General features: G+C 34.5%; 1 protein-coding gene across 15 annotated transcripts in view; it reads right to left on the reverse strand.

The window, feature by feature from the left end:
* The window catches only part of DMD (dystrophin), a 2,248,405-nt gene that overhangs the window by 1,334,611 nt on the left and 890,750 nt on the right, over positions 1 to 23,044 (reverse strand). For all 15 annotated transcript variants that reach the window (XM_070067426.1, XM_051827673.2, XM_051827679.2 and 12 more), the window contains 3 exons: positions 21,086 to 21,268; positions 14,082 to 14,216; positions 10,816 to 10,965 (listed from right to left, as the gene is read on the reverse strand). In XM_070067426.1, coding sequence (XP_069923527.1) covers positions 10,816 to 10,965; positions 14,082 to 14,216; positions 21,086 to 21,268 — 468 coding nt within the window. The remainder of the gene's footprint in view (positions 1 to 10,815; positions 10,966 to 14,081; positions 14,217 to 21,085; positions 21,269 to 23,044) is intronic.

A 23,044-nucleotide genomic window follows, 5' to 3' on the forward strand; every position in this document is an offset into this window, starting at 1 on the left:
TGCCAGAGGCAATATTTCAGAACTATTAGGGTATAACTGATGTTTAAATCTATGACACTGTTTAAAATATGAAAAAGATGTATATGTGAAGAGATCATGAGGCTTAAAATTTGTTTTATATACGACCAGATCCAGTTTGCAAATATTTTTAGAACATTTCTTCATCTATTTATGAGTATGACTGGCTTGAAATTTTTCTTCTTTTAACATTTGAGTTATATTTTGGTAAAAAATATTTTCTAATCTTATATTTTCCAGCATTATATATATATATATGTATGTATATATATCACTTACACATTTTATTCCTTAGAATAGGTTGTTAAAGACTAGAATTATCTATTCATACAAAATGTATTCAAATTTGAAGATGAAACAATATTAGTTTGATGTATTCTTTGTGGGAAAGAAACAGAGTGAATATACACTATTGATCAAATTGACCTAATTGATACCTATTGAACACTTCATTTCCACAGCTGCAGAATACACATTTTTTACATCAATGTATGGAAATTTCTCTAGGATAGATCATATGTTACGCAATGAAACCAGTCTCAACAAATTCGCAATCATTGAAATCGTACCATGTATCTTTTCTGACCACAATGGAATGAAGTTGGAAATTAACAACTTATGAAAATATGTGAACACATGGGGACAGATCAACATGCTCCAGAATGATCAGTGGGTCACAGAAGAAATCAGAAGGGAAATAAAAAGTCCTGACATGATCAAACAAGACAGTACAAAAATACCAAACTTATAGGATAAAGAAAAGAGTGGTGTTAAGAGCAAATTTTATAACAATCAGTGTCTACATCAAGAAATTGGAAAGTCACCAAATAAATTATCTAATAATGAATCTCAATGGCCTAGAAAAACAAAAACTAAACTCAAAATTAGGAGGAAATGGATAATAAAACTTAGAAAATAAGCAAAATTAAACCAAAAAGATATTAAATCAGTGAAATGAAAAGATACTTTTTGAAAAAAATTAAAAAAATTGATATACCATTGACCCAACTAGCCTCAAAGGGGGAGAAAACCAAAATTAATAAAATCAGAGATGAAAAATAAAATGTAACAATGGATCCCAGAAAATAAGAAAATAATCATCAAGAATTATTAATAACAGCTATATGCTAACAAATTGGAAAATCTATAGGAAAAATACAGATACATGGATGCATACAATTTATGAAAATTGAGTCATGATGACATGGAAAACCGCAACAGACTAATAACTAAGATGCACATTGAATTAGTAAGAAAGATTCTCTCACCAAAGAACAGCTAAGGACTGGATGGCTTCATTGCTGAATTCTGCCAAACTTTTAAAGAACTAATTCCAATTCTTAAACAATTAAAAAAATAGGAAGAAAAGGAATCATCCCAAACTCCTTTTATGAGGCCAGCATTATTTTAATCGCAAAATCAGAAAAAGGTACAACAAAGAGAAATACAGACCAATATCCCTGATGAACACAGATGCAAAATAAACCTCAAGACAATACTAACTAATTGAATCCAACAATACATCAAAAAGCTCATTTACCCAGACTTAGTGTGATTTATTTTTGGTATGCAGGGATGGTTCAACATTCACAAATCAACAAATCTGATCATTATATTAACAAACTGTAGAACAAAAACCATATGATTATCTCAATAGATGGAGAGAAAGCATTTGGTAAAATACAACATCCTTTCATGATAAAAACATTAGGCGAATTGTATATAGAAGGAACATTCCTCAATACAATCAAGGCAATAACATGACAAACCCACAGCCAGCATCATACTGAATGGGGAAAAGCTGGAAGCATTTCCAGTAACACTTGGGACCAGAAAAGGATGCCCATTCTCACAACTGATATTCAATATAGTTTTGTAAGTGCCAGAGGCATTATGAAAGAAAAAGAAATCAAAGTGATACAAATGAGAATGTAGGAAGTAAAATCATTCCTGTTTGCAGATGAGATGATCTTATACACTGGAGAACCAAATGACTCAACTACAAGCTTATTAGAATTCACAGAGTTTTGCAAAGTTGCAGGATATAAAATCAATGTACAAAATAAATATACACAAACAATGCGTGGCTGAGAAAGAACTTGTAAGATCAGTTCCATTTACAATAGCTATAAAAATTTTAAACACCTTGGATAAATTTGACTAAGAATGTGAATGATCTCTACAGTGTAAATTACAGAACATTAAGGAGAGAAACCGAAGACACAAAAATGGAAAAAAAACTTCCATTTTCATGGATTGGAAGAATAAATATCAAAACATGCATACTATGCAAAACAATTTACAGATTCATTGTGATCCCAGTCAAAAATACCAAAGACATCCTTCTAAGATTTGGAAAAAAAAAAAAAAAAAAAAAAAAACCTAAAATTCATATGGAATCACAAGAGACTCCAAATATCTAAAGCACTCTTAAACAGTAAAAATGACGCTAGAAACGTCACAATACCATGTTTAAAGACATATTACAGGGAAATTATTACCAAAACAGCCTGGCACTGGCACAAGAATAAACAGGTTGACCAATCGAACAGATTACAGACCTCAGAAATAAATACACACATCTAAAAGCAAAATTGGATCTATAGATGAGGAAATAGCAAACAAGACTCCTCCCTTACCTCGATTACAAAAATCAACTCATAATGGATCAAGGACCTAAATCTATGACATGAGACCATCAATACCAGAAGAAAATCTCAGGGAAACTCTGCAAGACAATGGCATAGGCAAAGAATTTCGGAAAAGAAAGCAGAAGCACAGGCATAAAAGCAGACAAATGGGATCACATCAAGTAATCTGACAGAAAGGGATAAAATATTTTTGAACTATACATCTGATAAAGAGTTAATATCCAGGATTTATAAGGAGCTCAAGAAACTCGACTACAACAAAGCAAACAATCCAGTTAAGAAGTAGGCATTTTTCAAAGGATGGAAAACAAATGGCCAATGGACACATGAAAAAATTGCTCAGGATCACTAACCATCAGGGAAATTGAAATGAAAATCATGAGGTTTCACTCCACCCAAGTTAGAATAGCTATGATCTAGAAATCAAAAAATAATAAATACTGTTAAGGATGTGGGGTAAAAGATACCCTAATACATTGTTGGTGGTGATGTAAACTAGTACAACCACTATGGAAGAAAGTATTGATATTCCTTAAAAATCTAAAAATAGATTTACCATATGACCCAGCCATTACACTCCTGGGAATTTACCTAAGGGAAATGAAATCTGCATATTAGAGTTACCTGTACTCTCTCATGTTTATAGCAGCTCACATCATGATAGCTAAGATGGGGAATTGGGGCTGGCGCCGTGGTGCAGTAGGTTAATCTTATGACTGCAGCAGTGCCGACATCCCATATAGGTGCCGGTTCTAGTTCTAGTCCCGGCTGCTCCACTTCTGATCCAGCTCTCTGCTATGGCCTGGGAAAGCAGTAGAGGATGGCCCAAAAGAATATTTTTTCTAAGAAAATCAAATACACGAATGCACTGATGCTTATATATAGGAGATATGTTATACCTTGACTTCGGGGTTCTCTATTTGCTCTTTATATCTACTTTGTTAATTGTTAAAAATCATTGTCTCTCATAAAATTTATCTGGTGTGTTGAAAGGAAGAGGTATTGAAATTTCCCACAATCCTCATGTAGTTTTATTTTTCTTCTTGTTATTTTGTTAATTTTTTCCTTTATGCATTTTGAAGCTATTTTACTGGTTCAAAATTTAGAATTACTGTATTTTGTTCCTCTTTATCCCTAATAATTATATCTACCTTGCTGTTCATTTTGTAAGATATAAGATAGTTTGCCAAGCTTTGTGCTGATTAACATGTACTGAAAAATCTTTTTCCATTCCTTGTGTTTTATGCATTCTTAAAAAGAATATTTTAAAATTCAATGCTTTAATCTAGTTTCAACATTTCTGCCTTTATATGAGTTTGCTGAGTAAACAGTACTGATGATACAACCTTACAGCCGTATGTTGATCTCTGTTTAATGCTCCTCTTGCTTGAGACTAAGACTCAGATTTCTTTTCTACCAAATGGCATTTTTCACTCAAAATCTAACTTCCTGATATTCGCTTTCAACTCCAGGGCAATACTCATACAAAGATCAATGCTGATAGCGGCATTACCTGTATGGCTTACTTTTCATCCAATTCTTTTCATCCTAGCCATAAATGTTTACTTATACTTCCCTGCAAATTAAAATACACTTAAAATTGTATCTGTTGGAAATTTTCAATTATCTTGGTATTTTGCAGAGGGCATTTTAGGAGAGTTACTTAGTTCTATTCTTGAGAATAAGTCAGTCTTATCTCAACATCTGAGAAGTGAATCAAATCTAATTATAACAATAGTTTATTAGACAAATGACTTTCTCATATAATTAAATCTCATAACTGATACAATTTCACTTATTTTTTTGGGATTACTTTACAGTATTTCTTCAGTAAATAGTTGTTCATTCTGGTCTATGTATATTTAGACACATATGTTGCCAAGTGAACAACTCAAAGAAATAATTACCAGGTTCAATTCATAGGTCTCTTTTTCTGCCTACTATGAATTTTATTATTCCAGCAGATTTAATCAATTCAGATTTTGTCTCTTCTCTTTTTACTCTACCTGCTATTTAATGTCAGTTTTGAAAGCAACAAAAATCAGCAAGATGAAATAATCAGCAATCAAGAGAGCTTGTGACTGCTTTGTATTTCTAAATATATATTAATATTTAAGATTATTAAATGATTTTAATTATTCTGCCTGTTACGAGCTTTCTTTAACAATTAGAAAACTAAATACTTATGATATAATCTTCCCTCCATATCAATGAGGGATTAATTCCAAGACATTTTATGGATATCAAAACTGAGAAGCCTTAGCACCTCATCTAAAATGGCACGGTATTTGCATATATCCTATGAATACCCGCCCATATACTTTAATCATCTTTAGATTACTTGCAATACTTCATAAAATGTAAATGCTGTGGAAACAGTTGTTAGATTATATTGTTTAGAAAATAATGACAAGAAAAAAGTCTGTACATATTCAGAACAAAAGTATATTTTTCAAATATTTGCTGTTCACAGCTGGTTGAATCTCCGTATTTTGAAACTACGGATACAGAGGAATAACTATACAAGCTCGAGATCACAGACTAAAGGCAGTATACGCTCAAATGATCATGTGTCCAAATTCCAACAAGAGATTCTTGGGTCTAAATTCTCACTAGCCTCTTTACTCAGCAGCTTTTGGCTGCTTTCCTATTTCTATTTCTATTTTTATTTATTTATTTGACAGATAGAGTTAGACAGTGAGGGAAAAAGACAGAGAGAAAGGTCTTCCTTCTGTTGGTTCACTCCCCAAATGGCCACCACAGCTGGAGCTATGCTGATCTGAAGCCAGGAGCCAGGTGCTTCTTCCTGGTCTCCCATGCGGGTGCAGGCGCCCAAGCACTCGGGCCATCCTTCACTGCCTTCCCAGGCCACAGCAGAGAGCTGGACTGGAAGAGGAGCAACCAGGACTAGAATCGGCTCCCATATGGGATGCCGGCGCCGCAGGCGGATGATTAGCCAAGTGAGCCAGGGCACTGGTCCTTCTATTTCTTTTTTAAAGATAAATTTATTTATTTATTTATTTGAAAGTTGAGTAACACAGAGAGAGGGAAGGATTGTGTGTGTGTGTGTGTGTAAGAGCGAACGGATGGGAAAGGGATGGAGATCTTCCATCAACTGGTTCATTGCCTAAATGGCCACAGAAGTCAGATCTGGGCCAGGCTGAACTCAGGAGCCCAGAACTCCCTCTGGGTTTCCCCAAAGGATGCTAGGGATCCAATCAATTGGGCCACCATTTATTGCCTTCCTAGGCACATTAGCAAGAAGCTGGATCAGAAGAAGAGCAGCTGGTAATTGAGCCAGTACTCTTATGTGGGATGACAGAATTGCTTAATCTGCTGCACCTTAAATGTGGACATAAGGACTGTACGTCCTAAGGCTTTTGTGAGAACTAAAGGAGAAAAGGCATATTTAACACTTATAGCAGTATCTGGGTTTTTGTAATCAGTTTATTATTATCATTATTATACATTTTATTGTATTAGTAAAACATCTTCTGCAGCTTTCTTACTCTAGTGTAAAATAAAGCTATTATAATAGTTGTCTTTATATGATTTTGTATGGCTTCTGGAGCTGTTTCCTGGTTTACTAAACCATCTTTCAAATCATTAATATGGGTAGAAAATGTAGTGTCATATGATTATGAAGAGTGAAAGATGCCTTTTAAAGTGATGGAAATAATTTATTACTTATCTGAATGCAAACTCACACTTTGAAATTAGGGATGGGATCTAGCATATCTCTTTTAAATATTCATAGGCAATAAAAACTCTAGCTGTTTGATTGATTTAACAGGCAATTGAATGTTACCTTTACTCTACATAATTGCAGCTTTAAGAAACATTAGGTAGTCAAAAAAAAAAAAAAAACCTCACCAACTTCTCACATTGGAATGCAATTGATAATAAAATGGTCTTAGGGCTTATCTGCAAATGAAAGGACTCTATTTATGTAAATACTATTTTTAAAGACTTATTTATTTGATAGAGTTATAGAGAGAGGGAGAGAGGGTGAGAGGGAGGGGGGAGAGAGGGAGGTAGGGAGAGGGGAACAGGGGGACATGGGGGAGGGGGAGAGAGAGAGGGAAGGGGAGAGGCAAAGGGGGAAGAGAGGTGGAGAGAAGGGGAGAAAGAGGGGGAAGAGAGAGGGGGAGAGGGAAGATAGAGGGGAGGGGGAGAGAAGGAAGGAGTGAGAGGGGAGAGAGAGGGGTAGAGAGGAGGGGAGAAAGGGGGGAGAAGGAAAGGGGGAGAGGGGGAGAGGGTGAGGGAAAGGGGGGGAGAGGAGGGGGGGGAGAGGGGGAGAAGGGGAGATATCTTCCATTGACTGGTTTATTCCCAAATGGCCACAACAGCCAGAGCTGGGCCAGGTACAATAAAGCATATTAGATATTCAGGGCTTTGATGAAAACTGTATTATTTTAGGGACAATATCCTTCTCAAACTCTGCTGATGATATGACTTTAAAGATATGATGATGCATTACCATGATGAGCAGTAACAGGGCTTCTTTTTAATGTTAGTATGTCACCTGGGCACTTTGATCAATTCCAAACTACTTAGGTAATAGAAAGACATGTAAAAATTTGTTAGACATATCAATACTCTGAATGTTCCTTTTGCCTACTTAGGTGAAAAGTCTGATGTTCTGATGCAGTGTAGCTGAGACCTTCAAAAAAATTACTAGAGGAGCTGGGAAAGCAAGATGATAATAACAGAGTTTTACATTTGTTTTTACCCCCAAAATTCAGCTTGAAATTTAATAGGTTATAGCCAGCATTTCTCAATTTGTTTTAAACCATAATATTCTTGACTTTGTTCACCAAAGAAATACTTTTTATTTTCATTGCTAAATAAACTTAAGGTTATTATTTGCTAAATATACAGTGTAAGTATAGCCAAGACTGATGACAGTTTCAGGTTTACTTATTTCAGGTTCATTTACTGTTATTACGGCATTTTTATTAACTGATTGTTGAAGTCAAGAATTCTTTTTAAGAGCTACAGAATGAGCAATTCCTTTTGCTTATCTTATTTTCTTTCATTAATGAAGGTATGTACAATTCATTATTCTTCATATTAGAAGATACATATTTGTTTGTTCCTGCCCTTAGTGGAACATATGCATATATGTGTACACAAAGAAACACATATTTCTTCAAGGGTAGCTATTCTAGCATACATTTAACAAAAATAAAAACGATGATCACTTATTAAACATGCAGTATATTCTTTGAACCTAGTGAAGACTGTCAATGCAGTATTTTATATGTTGTCATGGAACACGGTGAAACAGGACTTGTCAACACAGCTGACAAAATGGAAGCTTGAAAATATAAGCCAAAATTTCATAATCAATTTCATAAGGATTGTGGAGGTATGTGCCAGTTATTCATTTATTGCCATTCAGTATTGTCCTATTCTATTTTGTTTATTTTTGGCTAAATGTCATTTTTAATTTTGATTTTTAATTGATACATATATGGTGCCATATGATATTTATACACAGTGCATAACATTTAAATCAGTGTAAGAATATCTATTTCTCCCAATATTTGTCATGTCTGTGGTGAAAACATTCAAAGGCCTATTTGCTAGCTCTTTTTGAAAGATACAGAATGCTTCATTTAATAACTGGTTACTGAGTCACAGTCATGAGAAAATGTGTGCAGTCTGGTGATAATGATAATCTATTTCTCTGGTTCTTCATACTTTATTCTTATGCTATTTAAATTTTCCATTATTCTGTAATACCTGTAAATTTTATAGAGTACAGTAATAAACACACAACATAACAGAATGCTTCAGACAAAAATTGTCTTGGATTCTGGATTTTGTTTATTTTTATTTTAGAATATTTGCATATATATAATGCAATATTTTGAGGATAGGATCCAAGTCTAAAACATAAATTCATGGATGCTTCATATATACCTTATATACATAGCCTAAAGGTACTTGTATACAACTTTTTAATATGTCTGTGTTTTGTCTCAGGCCCAGTGTGAAATTTTGTACTTGAGGCATTATGTCAATAATCAAAAAGTTTCAGGCTTTTGAGCAATTTCGACTTCTGATATTCAGATTAACTATGTTAATCCTGCATTATCTTGGGGGAAATATCAGTTTCATACCAAACAGGTTTAAATATATTTCTGAATTAAGTAAAAAAATTACAAGATAATTAAAGAAATAGTGCTGAAACCACAGAGAATTGTATATTTCTAAGGACAGAAGTGATGGACACTGAATAAAGTTAAGGATTAAAATTTGGGTCTTTTCACAGTTTACCCAATGTTAGTTTTACAATGCTTTACAATGTTTTATGTGAACTGTAATCTTTTACCTGACACTAATATTCAAATATATTTAAAAAGAAATTGTAACTCTATGTGAAAATCAATATTTACCTGACTGCCAATGTAGCTGAAACTTAGGGAAATATTGTCTTTCGCTCACATACAATAACAGTATAACAGTGAGGGGACTAGAAACTGGAATCATCTTTTTATGATCCCCAATCCCTTATGTCAATATGGATAAAACATGGATAGAGTACTTCCCCAATGTAATGCCAGTATCAAAGACTGAAGAATTCCCCTGGAATATTCATATTGAACTGCATGCCATCAGAGGGATCAAAGGGAGTAGGGTTCTCCAACTCAAGGCTTTACACATGTAAAGTTTTTCCTCACTTGAATATCAATATTTTTCTAGCATATCCTCATAGATACCACCTCTCTTAGTCTTTTTTTTTCATTCACACCTTACACAGATATTATTGGTTTTTATATCCTGTACACACTAGGAAATCCATTCATCTATGCATAACTTATTAATGTCCGTAAGTCCTTAAGGATAGGGATATTTTTCTTACCAAACAGAACAGCATCTCACATGTAGTAGTTGCACTCAGTAAATGGATATGAATCTAAATGTCATTATGAAATGTTTTCTTTTGAAAAGTCATTCACTTTCAATTTATGATAGAGTAAGTAAAATTCTGACTAGGAGAAATAATATCATTTTGCAGTTGATTTGAAAAAACTCATGACATGTGAGTTTTGAAATATGATTTTTCTATTATGTGTAAATAATAAAAACTTTAAGTTATTGAGAAGAAAAAAAACAGTATCAGGCGTAATACTGCAATTATTTGTATTATGAACAGTCTATAGGTAACCATAATAAATATATGTGGTGTAGAAGAGAGGCAGGGAGGCTCGAGGGAGAGGGACAGAGGAGGAGGGAGGAGGAAAAGAAGGGACGAGAAAAGAGGTGAAGAATAATATCATAAATCCAAAATGTCTGTATAATAGCCAAAAGGAAAACAAAAATCCTTTCCTGAGTCTTACAGATTTTGCTGAGATGGGAAACTGCCTCACAGACATCATGTCAGGAGCTGAATCTATCAGAGAGAACATTTTTTGGAATCTAACAACAGCTTGCCCGGTTTGAGAAATGGCAGAGTGACTAGTGTGTCTCCTGACCTATACATTTCAATGGAATGACAAAACTTACAACCCCTCAGATTGATGTTGTATTTAACTGAATTATACTCATCAGCATCCAAAATGCTAAACTACACACGCTAACTTCCTGTTATAGAATCTAAGTTCAGGTTCTCTCAGTAGAATGCTGATTTAATCTCTAGCTTAACTTTATTTTCCTGCTTTAAAAGTATATTTTACAATCAAATACAACTATCTTTTCTTTTAATCTCATTTGTAATGTCTTGGTTTTCAAGAGTGAGGAAAAGAGAAAGAGGAAGAAAGGAAAATGGGAGAAGAAGGAGAAGGAGAGAGGTTAGAGGACTACACCCATACATATTGGCTAAACTTGCTTAGGGAAAACAACTGCAATCAGAACAGACCTGAGTTTGAATTACATGGTTATTAGTTCGTGGACCTTAGCACACTACTCCTCTAAGTGCATCTAAGTTTTTTGTGAAAGATCTTACTTGGTAAGGTTTTGGCAAGAATGAAATAATATAGAAGGAAAGAATTCAGTCAGTATCTGGTACTGGACCATCTAAAACTAGAAGCTGAGCTAATATTTAAAGTATTCCTCATTTTACCTGACAGGCCTATATCTACTATACTTGTATATTTATGTAAATTAGATTAAAGAGATTTTTCTCTTATTTTCATACCTCTTCATGTAGTTCTCTCCAGCGAGAATTAAATGTCTCAAGTTCCTCATTGATGAGTTCATCCATGACTCCACCATCTGTTAGGGTCTGTGCCAATATGCGAATTTGATTTGGGTTGTCCTCTGAATGTTGCATCAAATTTTCGAGTGACTGAAATACATTTGCAATAATTACTATTTCTCTTCTTTTTCTAAATACATTAAATTAATACAAAATGCTCAGAACCATCTGACTTCCATACAATTAAGTCATAAGTAATTTTAAGCAACATTTAGTTGGATGATAAAACATGACAGAGCACTGTTATTTAAAAAATATATGAGTTCAGTATGAATCTCTATGGGCATGTAGCAGCACTGTGAACTGAGCACTAAAAAGATGATTGTCAGCTATCTTCTTCAATGATATTCTCTAATCGCTGGAAAGGTAAAATACTCATATCTCTATCTATCTTACAGATAGTGGCATCTGGCTGACATTATTCTTAAGACATATTTATGTAGAAATTCATGAGCCAATTTTACTTTTCTGAGTTAAAAAGAAGGGACAAACTCTTAAGAAGAAATCCAGCTGCTCTTCACACTTTTTCACGCATATGCATCCTGGGGATAGGACAGGCAGAATTTGGAGTGGGAGGTCATAACAATGAGGATAAAATCTTTCCTACTCAGAGACAGCAGAGAGAGATCACCTGGGTGCCTCATCATATGGCTCAACCACTGTCATTCCTGGACAACCTCCTTTCAATCTTATCTTTGTGCTGAGAAAAGATAATTTTATGAGCTTAAAACATTGTCTGTATTTCTATTATTGTCAATGCAGCAGTCTACCTCAAAATACACACTGCTCAAAACTGACAAATTTGCCTGGCTACATTACACAAGAAAAAAGAATATCAGTGTCAAGTTTAGGCATGCTAGACAACTAGTGATTCAATATCATCCTACTGGATCTTAAACATTTCTGTAAGCAGTGAGTGTTATGTTCCAAACAACTTACTCAATGTATAGTTATTTTCTTCATTTTGAAAAAACGGAAATGTTTCAGTACGTTTTTTACATACCCAATATTTCTCAGATTTTGAGCAACAAAAATCATACTTTCCTGCTAAAGTTTGAAGAAATAAACAGACTTTCTAAATGGTTTTGCACAAAATTTTTGACTAGAAATGCCATACTTAAAAGTTTATCACATTTATATGAAACTGTTATGAATTTATCTTTATAAATGTATATTTTATTAATTGTAATAAAATTTTATTTTGCAAACTTTATTTTCACAGATGCATTCTTCTTTATAATTGCTAATTAAGCATATAGACTGGTAATTATAAAACAATTTCCAATATAAGCAACAAAGCAAAATTAAAGAATCAACCATGGAAGTCTTGAGTAGCAAGGAAATCTATAAATTAAATATTTCTTTATCCTTAACAAATGATATTCCAGCTCTGACTATGCAAAATGTGTCAATTTAGAAAAAATTACACTGCCAAAGACTATTTTATTTAAAATGGAAAAAAATTAGTAAATACTAACATTATGCCTTGTCCCTTTCCATTTTCTAAATACTCTCAATTATTGCTTCAAATTTTCTTTCCTCAATTATTATTTTTTGAACATCCATTAGTTTTTCAGATCATCACTTGAAGTATAGCATGAAGAATTTAGCTCAGTACTTCATGCACAGACTGATCATGTCATAGGATAAATATATCTTCTCAACTTTGGTTCTCACCAGTGTATTCTTATTTATGTGATTTAAATGTATTGCATACTTTTTGAAGACAAATCAAATGATTAAGGAGGGGTGATAGGTCAATAAACATTTCTGAAAACAACAGGTTCAGAATTGTAGGCCAATTGAGGCTTCCCCCACTGTTCACTGATATGTCTTCAGGTTTTACAATATTTTTTTGAAAATAAGGAATTTGTATAAAATGATCTGTAGTTTTCTGCTCTGATGTTCTGGGATTCTAATTCTATTCTGTTTAAAAAAACATTTGACACTTTCTTTATAGGTTACCTGCACATGTTCTATTTGCAATACTAGAAAGAACTCTGCATACATCACATATGCTAAAACTACATAAACATGCATATAAAGGATAAATCTAAAGTCCATAGGGCATTGATGATTAACTGTTATAAGTTAACATAAATCAGAACTTGTACATGCTAACTTTTAAAAAATTTAATAAATCTTCAAAACTTGAAAATACATAATTCTCTGAACTTGCTAAAGATATATTTCCATAATCAAACCATGCCCCTTAAATGCCTCAATATATTCTGTAAGATATAAATTTGTGATTTTAAATAATCTCAAAATGTTCCTATTCAACAAATTTAGCTTTTATTATGGAAATGTTTCATATTATCAACCTTTTCAGTTTTCTTCCAACAGAGGAAATTGTTTATTGGAACTGTCCTAGTACATCTCTAGTAGATTAACATATGTAAAATATCTACATATAATTTAGAAACATAACAAAAGACAATTGTTCTCTGTAAAAGATTATTTAAATTCTTATTAAAATCTTGAGATTGGATTAGGCATTGTGGTACAGAGAGCTAAAGGGCTGCTTGCTTCAGAGGAAGCATACAGTTTTGGTGTGCCTAGGATCAAGCCCCGCCTCTGCTTCCCATCCAGCTTCCTGTTAATGCACACCCTGAGAAACAGTGGATGAAGTAGTTGGATCACTATTATTCTTGTGAGCCTCTCCCTCTCCCTCTCTTTCTCCCTCTCCCTCTCCGTGTGTGTGTGTGTGTGTGTGTGTGTGAGAGAGAGAGAGAGAGAGAGAATGACTTTCTTTTTATTTTTTTTTTTTTTTTGACAGACAGTGAGAGAGAGAGACAGAGAGAAAGATCTTCTTTCAATTGGTTTGCACCCCAAATGGCCGCTATGGCCGGCGCGCTGTGCCCATCTGAGGCTAGGAGCCAGGTGCCTCCTCCTGGTCTCCCATGGGGTGCAGGGCCCAAGCACTTGGGCCATCCTCCACTGCCCTCCCTGGCCACAGCAGAGAGCTGGACTGGAAGAGGAGCAGCCAGGGCAGAATCTGGCGCCCATATGGGATGCAGGCGCTGCAGTCCAAGGATTAGCCTAGTAAGCTAGTAAGCGCAGGACCAGCCAGAGATTGTCTTTCAAATAATAAGTAAACCTTAAAAACTCTTGTGGCATGGAACACACGCATAACACAAAGTGCCCGCACAGTTGTTTCAACACCACATCTGAATTGTCATCATTTAGATTAAGTCATAACTCACATCTAGCACCTCAGAGATTTCCTCAGCTCCGCCAGGAAGAGTCTCGGTAGTTTTAAGTTTGACTTCTACTTCATTTAGCCACTTATTTGCCTTCTCCAAGTATGACAATAACTCATGCCAACATGCCCAGACTTCCTAAGAAAGAAAAATATATCACAGTTTCAATATTTTGATTAAGAGTGAATGTGGGACTTTGGCACTTCATTTTTAGAACTTCTTAAAATACAACATTTTATATCATTCATATTTGCCTTGCAGTAATTTAAAATGCAACTAATCTTTTTGATCATCTAATATCTCTATAATTACAAATCACTAAATATATATTTTATCACATGCATAAATTCAAGAGCCCACGATTTATATTTTTAAATTTAACAAATCACCATTATTGTCTGGAAAACACAAAATAAAAGAATATTAACTATTCCCAATCTTCTACCACTTCTAAACTTTAGCATATTTAAATAATTTGATATTTAAGGTATGAGTTTAACTATAGCTCTCTTTTTAATATCATGCATATGTTGCATGTTTTTAGGCAGCCATGTGCTTTATGAAAATGTAAAGCTTCGTTTAAGTGGCTATATTTTTGATTACTTAACAAAAGACATTTATTGGGCAGACAATTTTTAGTTTTGTTTGCATTCAAAATTTGTAATGCCAATCATGAATGTAGATTTTTGTCAATATTTCTTATTGCACTGATATATATAATACCTATTGATAATCTCGTGTATTTAGAACTTGCTCTTACATATTATAAAATTGATTCATATACATAATATTTAAAAAGCAGAAATAAAAAAGCAAAACTTTAAGATTGCTACAAAAAATATACAAGCAATCTTTGACTTGCAAATAGAAAAGGATATGTTAAATAAGACATCTTGTTTAAAAATGGAAAAAAAAATGACCTAAGCTAAAGAAATGGATGGATTTGTTTACATTTAAAACTCAAACCTTGGAATCACCAAAAGACATCATAAAAATTTGAAAAAAAAATAGCTTCAAGCTTGAATAAAATAGTTATATTTGTAATATAGGAATAAGAACATAAAAATTCATTAAGACATTAAAAAGATAAATAGTTCAATAGAAAATTAAAGGAATCTTAAAGTAATGTTTTAAAGAAAATGTAATGTAGATATGCAAGAAACATATAAAGATATTCAACCTCTTTATCAACCATGTTGACAGACACAAATCACAAATTTTAGAACTCCATATGCAAGGGAGGTATACAACAACAATTTCTCTTTATTACTTGTGAGAGTATATATGGGAATGCCCATTTTGGAAAACAATCCATTATTCTCAATAAGGTGAACATGCACAGTTCCAATGATTTCATTATTTGATATAGATCCTCAGAGAAACCATTTTATGAGGACAACAAAGACAGTTACAAGATCAGTCATTTGAGTATTGTTTATAGTAATTAAAATAACAGCATAATGCTCATTGGAAGGGGAATGGGTAAATAGGCTATGTTGCCTTTAAGCAGAGAATATAGAAATATGAATACACTCATCAGAAAGAACAATGAGGAAAAATCTTATACACTGAACTCTTTGATGTAAAGAAGCACTAGGAAACCATGTATTACAGGTTATTCTTTTTTATAATGATTTGTTTTTCATTCATATATGCGTGATAAAATATTTTTAAACAAAGAAATAAAGTAACTTTCTGGATGATGATTATGACTGTTGGGAAAAAGGTAGAAAGAAAACAAAGAATATAAAAATGGCCATTTTCTAACAGCATTGGAATTGTAAATATTGGAAAACCCCAGAAATATAGTAAATACAGTGCTGTAATCACCACAACCTGCAATCACTCCCCCACAGTACCCTCTGCAGTAAGGCTTATGGAGGAAATTTTAAAAGTATCTAAAAAATCTGTTATATTTCCATATTTCTTCTTTGTTCATTGCCCTAACAAATGATGGAGGATATTCTACTTCTATCTGATGGGAAGTATCAGTCCAATGCACAATGCAAGCCTATCTACCTTCTATACTTGCTTGGTATTTCACATACAGTTTATCACACAAAGTGAAATTAAGTATTTTGCTTTAAAAGGTGATAAAACATCTTAAATCTGGGTCAATTCCAGCTCCTGCTGGACTACAGGCTGTCTTCCTTCTGGGCAAAGATCCCATTGGGAAAATATAAATATCTCCTTAAATACCCGAGTGTACCTTAAAGGTTTGAAGATAAGGGGATGCAATTGGTAATGTGTCTTATTAACTTTGGTGCAGATTGAGATAATGAACTACCTTGCTGATTTAACCATCAGGATGTATGGCCTCTTCTGTGCTCGATACATTTGAAGGACATAGCTGGAGAGTCTGAATGCACTAGCTTTACAGGTCACCTTTTCAAAATAAAATACAGTCCTGAACTAGAGCTAAAAAGCACTTAGAATTACTATTGAGATTAACCATTTGGAACTTAAAATTACTTTGAAATCAGAGAATTCACAGTGGATTTGAAGGACAGCACAAATTAAGAAGTAAACATCTATTCAAAATGGTAGATGGAGCTAATGTGGTAAACTCTATCCCAAACCCTATTTCAGTAATGCTGAAATACTGCATATAAGAAAAATATTTTAAATTCATAGCTCATCTTTAAAAATGTATAAAAACCTCAAGTGTCAGAAAAAAAAAAAGTACAAGTTCAATGTGGGAAACCAAGCTCAACAAAATCCTGGCATATCAAAATGAGGTATATGATATAAAGCTAGAGTACCTAACTCTAATTTGGAGCTGGGAATAAGACATAGATTTCATGAATTGCAGGAAGATGGAAATTAATAATGTATTATATGACTCTTCCTGGAAACAAAACAAAAAAAATATATATCCCCAAATCTTGGAGTACATGGAATGAGCCAGGATGTCAAGAATCTTTTGGAATCATGGCTAGATAATAAGGTTCCACTTATAAGAAATTTCAATCTAAGCTTATATCACACTTGAGAGTAGGGCATAGTACCTTTAGAACTCTCGTAGAGACAAATATGAGGTGTCATAAGGACCCTGCAATAGTCCATAGCAGAAAGAATTTCTAGGAGAAACAATTCCTACTATAGGTGATTTCAGAAATAAAAAAGGATATAGGTCCCATTAGGAGAATCAGTGCTCTAGCATTAGTTCTAATAAGTGGTAAAATCTATACTTTATGACATAGAGATAATGGGAAAAAGATGATTTTATGATAAATATACTTATTCTAATGGAATGTATTTCCAGTAGAATTTATTTTCTTGAGATTGGCAACTAATGTTCATATTAAAGAAAAAAAGACCAAGTTGCCTACATGTTATATTGGGAGCACATTTATTCATCTTTTTCACAAGCCCTGGTGTAATTAGAGAGGGCTGAGGGGAGCTGAAGAGGAGATATTTAAAGGAAATGAAATAGGGCAACCCTTCTTGTTTAGATTTCTATGGGGAGAGGTAGAAAAAATACATCTGAATTCTTTTTATTATCAGACTTACAAGAGAACCACTCATGTACTTGCTGAGTTATTTATGGAGTCATTTATATGAAATGTCATGTTGAGCTCTTGGTATGGCCAAAGAGGAATCAAGAAAAAACTCTTTAAAAATTATCTCCCCTGAGCAGAATGAAATGCAGGTTCTTCCAGTATCCATAGGGTCTGAATTCAGATGTGGTAAGTAAATAAAAACCCAGGGAATCAAAGAAATATTGGTCAGAAAGAAGTAATCAGCAATGGAATGTGGTGTCCTGCTATTGGCAATAGTAAGCCTGAAACTTCTGTTAAACAATACAAGGTACCATGAATGTCTAGGAAAGCGTTGGTGGGTGGGGGGGTGGGGGTCCAAAATCCATATAGATCCCCAACAGACTGCATTAAGTTTTTGGAGAGCAAGCCAGGTCAGTGATGATAACATTCAGAAAAGGGACCATAGACTAATTTCAATGATGTATGTGGGTGTCAAAAGAAAGGAATGAAGAAAGAGAGGAGGAGAAGAGAGGAGAGGAGAGGAGAGGAGAGGAGAGGAGAGGAGAGGAGAGGAGAGGAGAGGAGAGGAGAGGAGAGGGGAAGGGAGGGGAAGGGAGGAGAGGGGAGGGAGGGGGAAGGGGAAAAGGAGGGGAAAGGGAAGGAGAGGGGAGGGGAAGGGGAAGGGGAAAAGGAGGGGGAAGGGGAAAAGGAGGGGGAAGGGAAGGGGAGGGGAAGGGGAAAGGAGGGGAGGGAGATGAGAAGAGAGAGGAGAAATGAAAATGAAACGAAACAAAACAAAACAAAACAAGAAATAGCAATTGTGGCCAGCAAGAAGAGAACATTCATATGGAGAATATTTCCTCTTCTTCATCTTTCTTTATGCCAATATGAAAAGATGAGCATCCAGAAATTGGGGAGAAGGGGAGATTGTAAGACCACTGTTTTTCTCAAACCTACCTCTATAAATTACCAAATTAATTTAAACTAATAGATTTAAATAAACTATGAGATTGAAATTTAAACTATATTAAATGTTAATAACTAAGAGTTAATATAAAGTTATGAGGTCAGACTCGAACATTGTTTAAGAAGCTAACTGCTGCTGGTGCCACGGCTCACTAGGCTAATCCTCCGCCTTGTGGCGCCAGCACACCGGGTTCTAGTCCAGGTCAGGGCGCCGGATTCTGTCCCAGTTGCCTCTCTTCCAGGCCAGCTCTCTGCTGTGGCCAGGGAGTGCAGTGGAGGATGGCCCAGGTGCTTGGGCCCTGCACCCCATGGGAGACCAGGATAAGTACCTGGCTCCTGCCATCGGATCAGCGAGGTGCGCCAGCCGCAGCACACCGGCCGCAGCGGCCATTGGAGGGTGAACCAATGGCAAAAGGAAGACCTTTCTCTCTGTCTCTCTCTCTTTCACTGTCCACTCTGCCTGTCAAAAAAAAAAAAAAAAAAAGGAAGCTAACTAAAAATGGAGTTTGTCATGTTTGGTTGTAATTATCAAAAATAACTGTTTCACGCTTATTACTGATTGAGACTTATTCAGACCTATTGTGTATGGAATACTTACATAGAAGTAGATCAATTGTCCAAAAAAAAAAAAAAACCAGATAGATTTCTAAAAGAACTAAAATATTGAGAAACAGAAAATATGGACTTTGTAAAAATATAAAAAGTCATGCATACATAGATGAATCAGTGTTTGTAGATAGATATGAGTAGATTTATCTATTTAAGATAAATCACCCAGAATCAAGCAGATTTAGAGAAGAATATCAAAGATATTAAAGATAAGGTGATAGGATGGTGAGATTCTTCATAGATCTCCTAAATTTATATTAAAAATAGGAATATATGGAAGAAAGGGTTAACCTATCCATTCTTATTAACATATCAGGTGGCAATATAAATGAAAGTAAACATTCAGACAAAACAGTGAAACTGCAAAGCACTTAAGACAAAAACATAGCATGCCAGAGAAAAGTAGAAAAGAACAATAATTTTATAGCAGACTTCTTAACAGCAAGAAACTTCAGGAAAAGGAGGGAATCATATTTTCAATACTGTAAAAAAAGTTATATTCTCGTGGTTCAATGTTCAAATATGCTATTATTTAATACTATGGTCAAACATATTTTCAACCATACAAAATCTGAGAGCATTTGTTACACTAAATGAAAGTTTAAGAAAGAAACTGACTACACAAACAAAGGGAAAGATAAGGAAACTGATCACATAACTGGTTAAATAACACTGGCTACAATAAATAAACATAATGCAAAATAATGATTACAACAATAGCAGCAATAGCAATGGTACTGAATAATTGGGGGGAGTAGGAAATAAGATACAAATGAAATGCCAGGCAACAAAAATGTAGAAGATGGGTTAACCACGTTGGTAATTACATAATGCTAAATTTTCTCCCATATTAAATTGTAATAGGCACATCAGTAAAATTTACCATTGCTAAATTTTGTTGATTAATATATGCAGGATAGTAATTAAGCGCATTGTTATATAAATCATATTTCAAACAAATAGAGAAGGAATAAAAAAGGGACTAAGTTACTTCATAGTTTCAATGCAAAGAGGCAAGGTTAGAAGCGTTATCACAGATGAATGGCAAACAGAAGAGTAACTCAACAAATGATCTTAAAAATTTTGAAAAAAAAAATCCCTAAAAATATTGAAAAAAATTTGAAAAAAATTCCCTAAATTAAATTTCTGATAAAAAGTATCATTTAAATGAACAACATTAATAATAGGAAGCAAAGAATAATTATGTAAGATACTAAGAAAATGAGAAAATAATACTCAACTGTTTTATTTAAATATTGTCATAAAGCAATTTTCTAGATGTAAAGATGCCCTTTCTCATGTATCATGATAGCAGATTTGTTATCACTTCCATGAAACTTTTATCATGCCATCCCTTCCATTCCTGCTCTATTTTCTATTCTATAACACTCACACAGCACTAATGTTAGAGATGTATCTTTACATTCTCAACAACTCTAATAGTCCTGGCACAAAGATGGCCTTTGTTAAGTGTCTGAGAGGTGAACTGGATTAAAAAAAGATTAAGTACTGGAAAGCAAGGAAGAGATTGGAACTGATAACATAGTAACTTAGAGACCACATCCTATAATTAGAAATGTGTAATTTGGAAATAACTAGTATATCTGGGGTAAAAAATGTATCTTGGAAACTACTGATTTAAACTGTATCTGCCTTTAAGTATCAAATGATCAGTATATAAATCACGTTTGTATTTGTGTGTAATTGAAATGAAATAGCTCATCTAGTTTTCTCAACAATTTTATGAAGCTGTATTCTAATGTCCATTTTACATACTGCAAACAGGTTTATACAGGTTGAACAAGCCTGAAGTTATACAACTTACAAGTGCACGAGTAAGAAATTTAAACCTCAGTAACTTTATGCCAGAAACATATTTTTTTAATCACTATGCTTCACATACAACCATATGTATACAAATAACTGACAAAATTCAGAAAAGCAACTGACCTCCAATGTCTTGCATTTTCCATTCAGCCTTGTGCACAGCCATTGATAGTTGGTGGTTAGAGTGTCAAGTTCCTTTTTTAAGGCCTCTTGTGCTGCAGGTGGAGCTTGAGCTATGACACTATTTACCGACTCAGTTAGGAGTTTCACTTTTGATTCTTTTTGTTGCGCTTCTTCTTTAGCTCTCTGAAAAACAATGAATATTGTTTTAATGTCAAGGCAATGGCTTTACTTGCAAAATGAATTCCTACGTATCATGTCATTTTGTCCTCATAATATTGTTGTTAGGATAAGATTAATGAAAACATATCTTTTTAAAAAAGATTTATTTGAAAGGCAGAGTTAGAAAGGCAGAGGCAGAGAAAGAGAGAAAGAGAGAAATAGAGAATTAGCCTTCCATCTGATGGTTTACTCCCCAAATGGCTGCAATGGCTGGAGCTGCACTAGTCTGAAGCCAGGAGCTTCCTCTGGTTCTCCCATTTGTGTGCAGGGGCCCAAGGACTTGGGCCATCTTCCACTGCTTTTCCAGGCTACAGCAGAGAGCTGGATCGAAGTGGAGCAGCCAGGATTTGAACCGACACCCATATAGGATGCCAGTACTGCAGGTGGTGGCTTTACCCACTACACCACAGCGCTGTCCCTGAAAATATATCTAATACTTACTCCAATCCTTTTTGTAAATTCAGAGTTGGTTGTAATTAGAAACTTTATAGAAAATTTGTGATCAGAATATAATACTTAATATGAAGACTTTGAAAACAGTCAGTGCTTGGATATGTATTTGTGGCTGTGTGTGTGTATGTGTGTGTGTGTTTGTATAAAGTTGTTTTAAACAAGTCAGAAACAAATATTTGAATACTATCTTAGGTTCAAAAATTTATAGCCGTCTAGAATAGAAATAACGTGTAAATCACTCAGATGGATGAATAACAGTGAAATTTGTACAAACATCATTATTTAAAGTAAAAGACAACTAACACAGAAAGGTCCCTTTATTTTTATATTTGGAACCATATTTTGATTAAAAAATGTTCCATTCAGTAATCGAAAAATATATGTGAGAAAAAAAAAAAAAAGGAGAGAGAAACACAGTCCCTAAAATCTGGCCTGGCCTTTACAGCTATGCTCTGGTTCCGTCTCAGGGAAGATAATTTGTTTCACAGAATTTCAACATAGGACAAGGCCCCTTCGTTAACATGATGGATTGGGAACACAAAAGGACCACTCCTACATTATGCCTGAATACAGGCACAGATGTCAACATTGACCAAGACACAAAATATCAAATGCTCTCCTATCCAGGTTAATGTGAGTGGCTGCTGCTTCTTTATCAACTACTATTTTACCTCACTCTAGTCTTCCCTCCTACTGCACAAGATACCCAGAGAGTTACCCCTACTCACTGATAGCAAGCAATTCAAAGTAAACCCCTTAAACTCCCCTCAAACCACCAAATACAGGACAGGCTCTATAGTGGCTCTTCATTCAATCACACACTCCACCGTACACCATGGAATATACTTCCTCTCACTACAAAAGTTAACATATCCAAGTTTTTCAACTATGGGAAACTTGCTGGTGGTTTTTGGCAATAAGACATTGATTCTCCTTAATTTCCAATATGTACATTCATTTCAAAAACACCCCCCGACACATATGCATATATGGTGGGCTTTCAAGCATTTAGTTTATGTGTGTGAGGGATATGAAGGGGCAGAAAGCGGAATGGAAACAAGACATGGAAAAATACTATACATGTATAAATATTGGGGGCCAGCATTGTCGCACAGTGGGTTAAAGCCCCAGCTGCAACACTGGCATCCAATATGGGTGCCGGTTCAAGTCCCAGTTGCTCTACTTCCAAACCAGCTCCCTGTCGATGTCCCTGGGAAAGCAGCAGATAATGGCCCGTGCCCGTGTCCTTGGGACCCTGCACTCATGTGGGAGACCTGGAAGAAGCTC

The sequence above is a fragment of the Oryctolagus cuniculus genome, chromosome X (genome assembly GCF_964237555.1).
Source record: "Oryctolagus cuniculus chromosome X, mOryCun1.1, whole genome shotgun sequence".
Lineage (NCBI taxonomy): Eukaryota > Metazoa > Chordata > Mammalia > Lagomorpha > Leporidae > Oryctolagus > Oryctolagus cuniculus.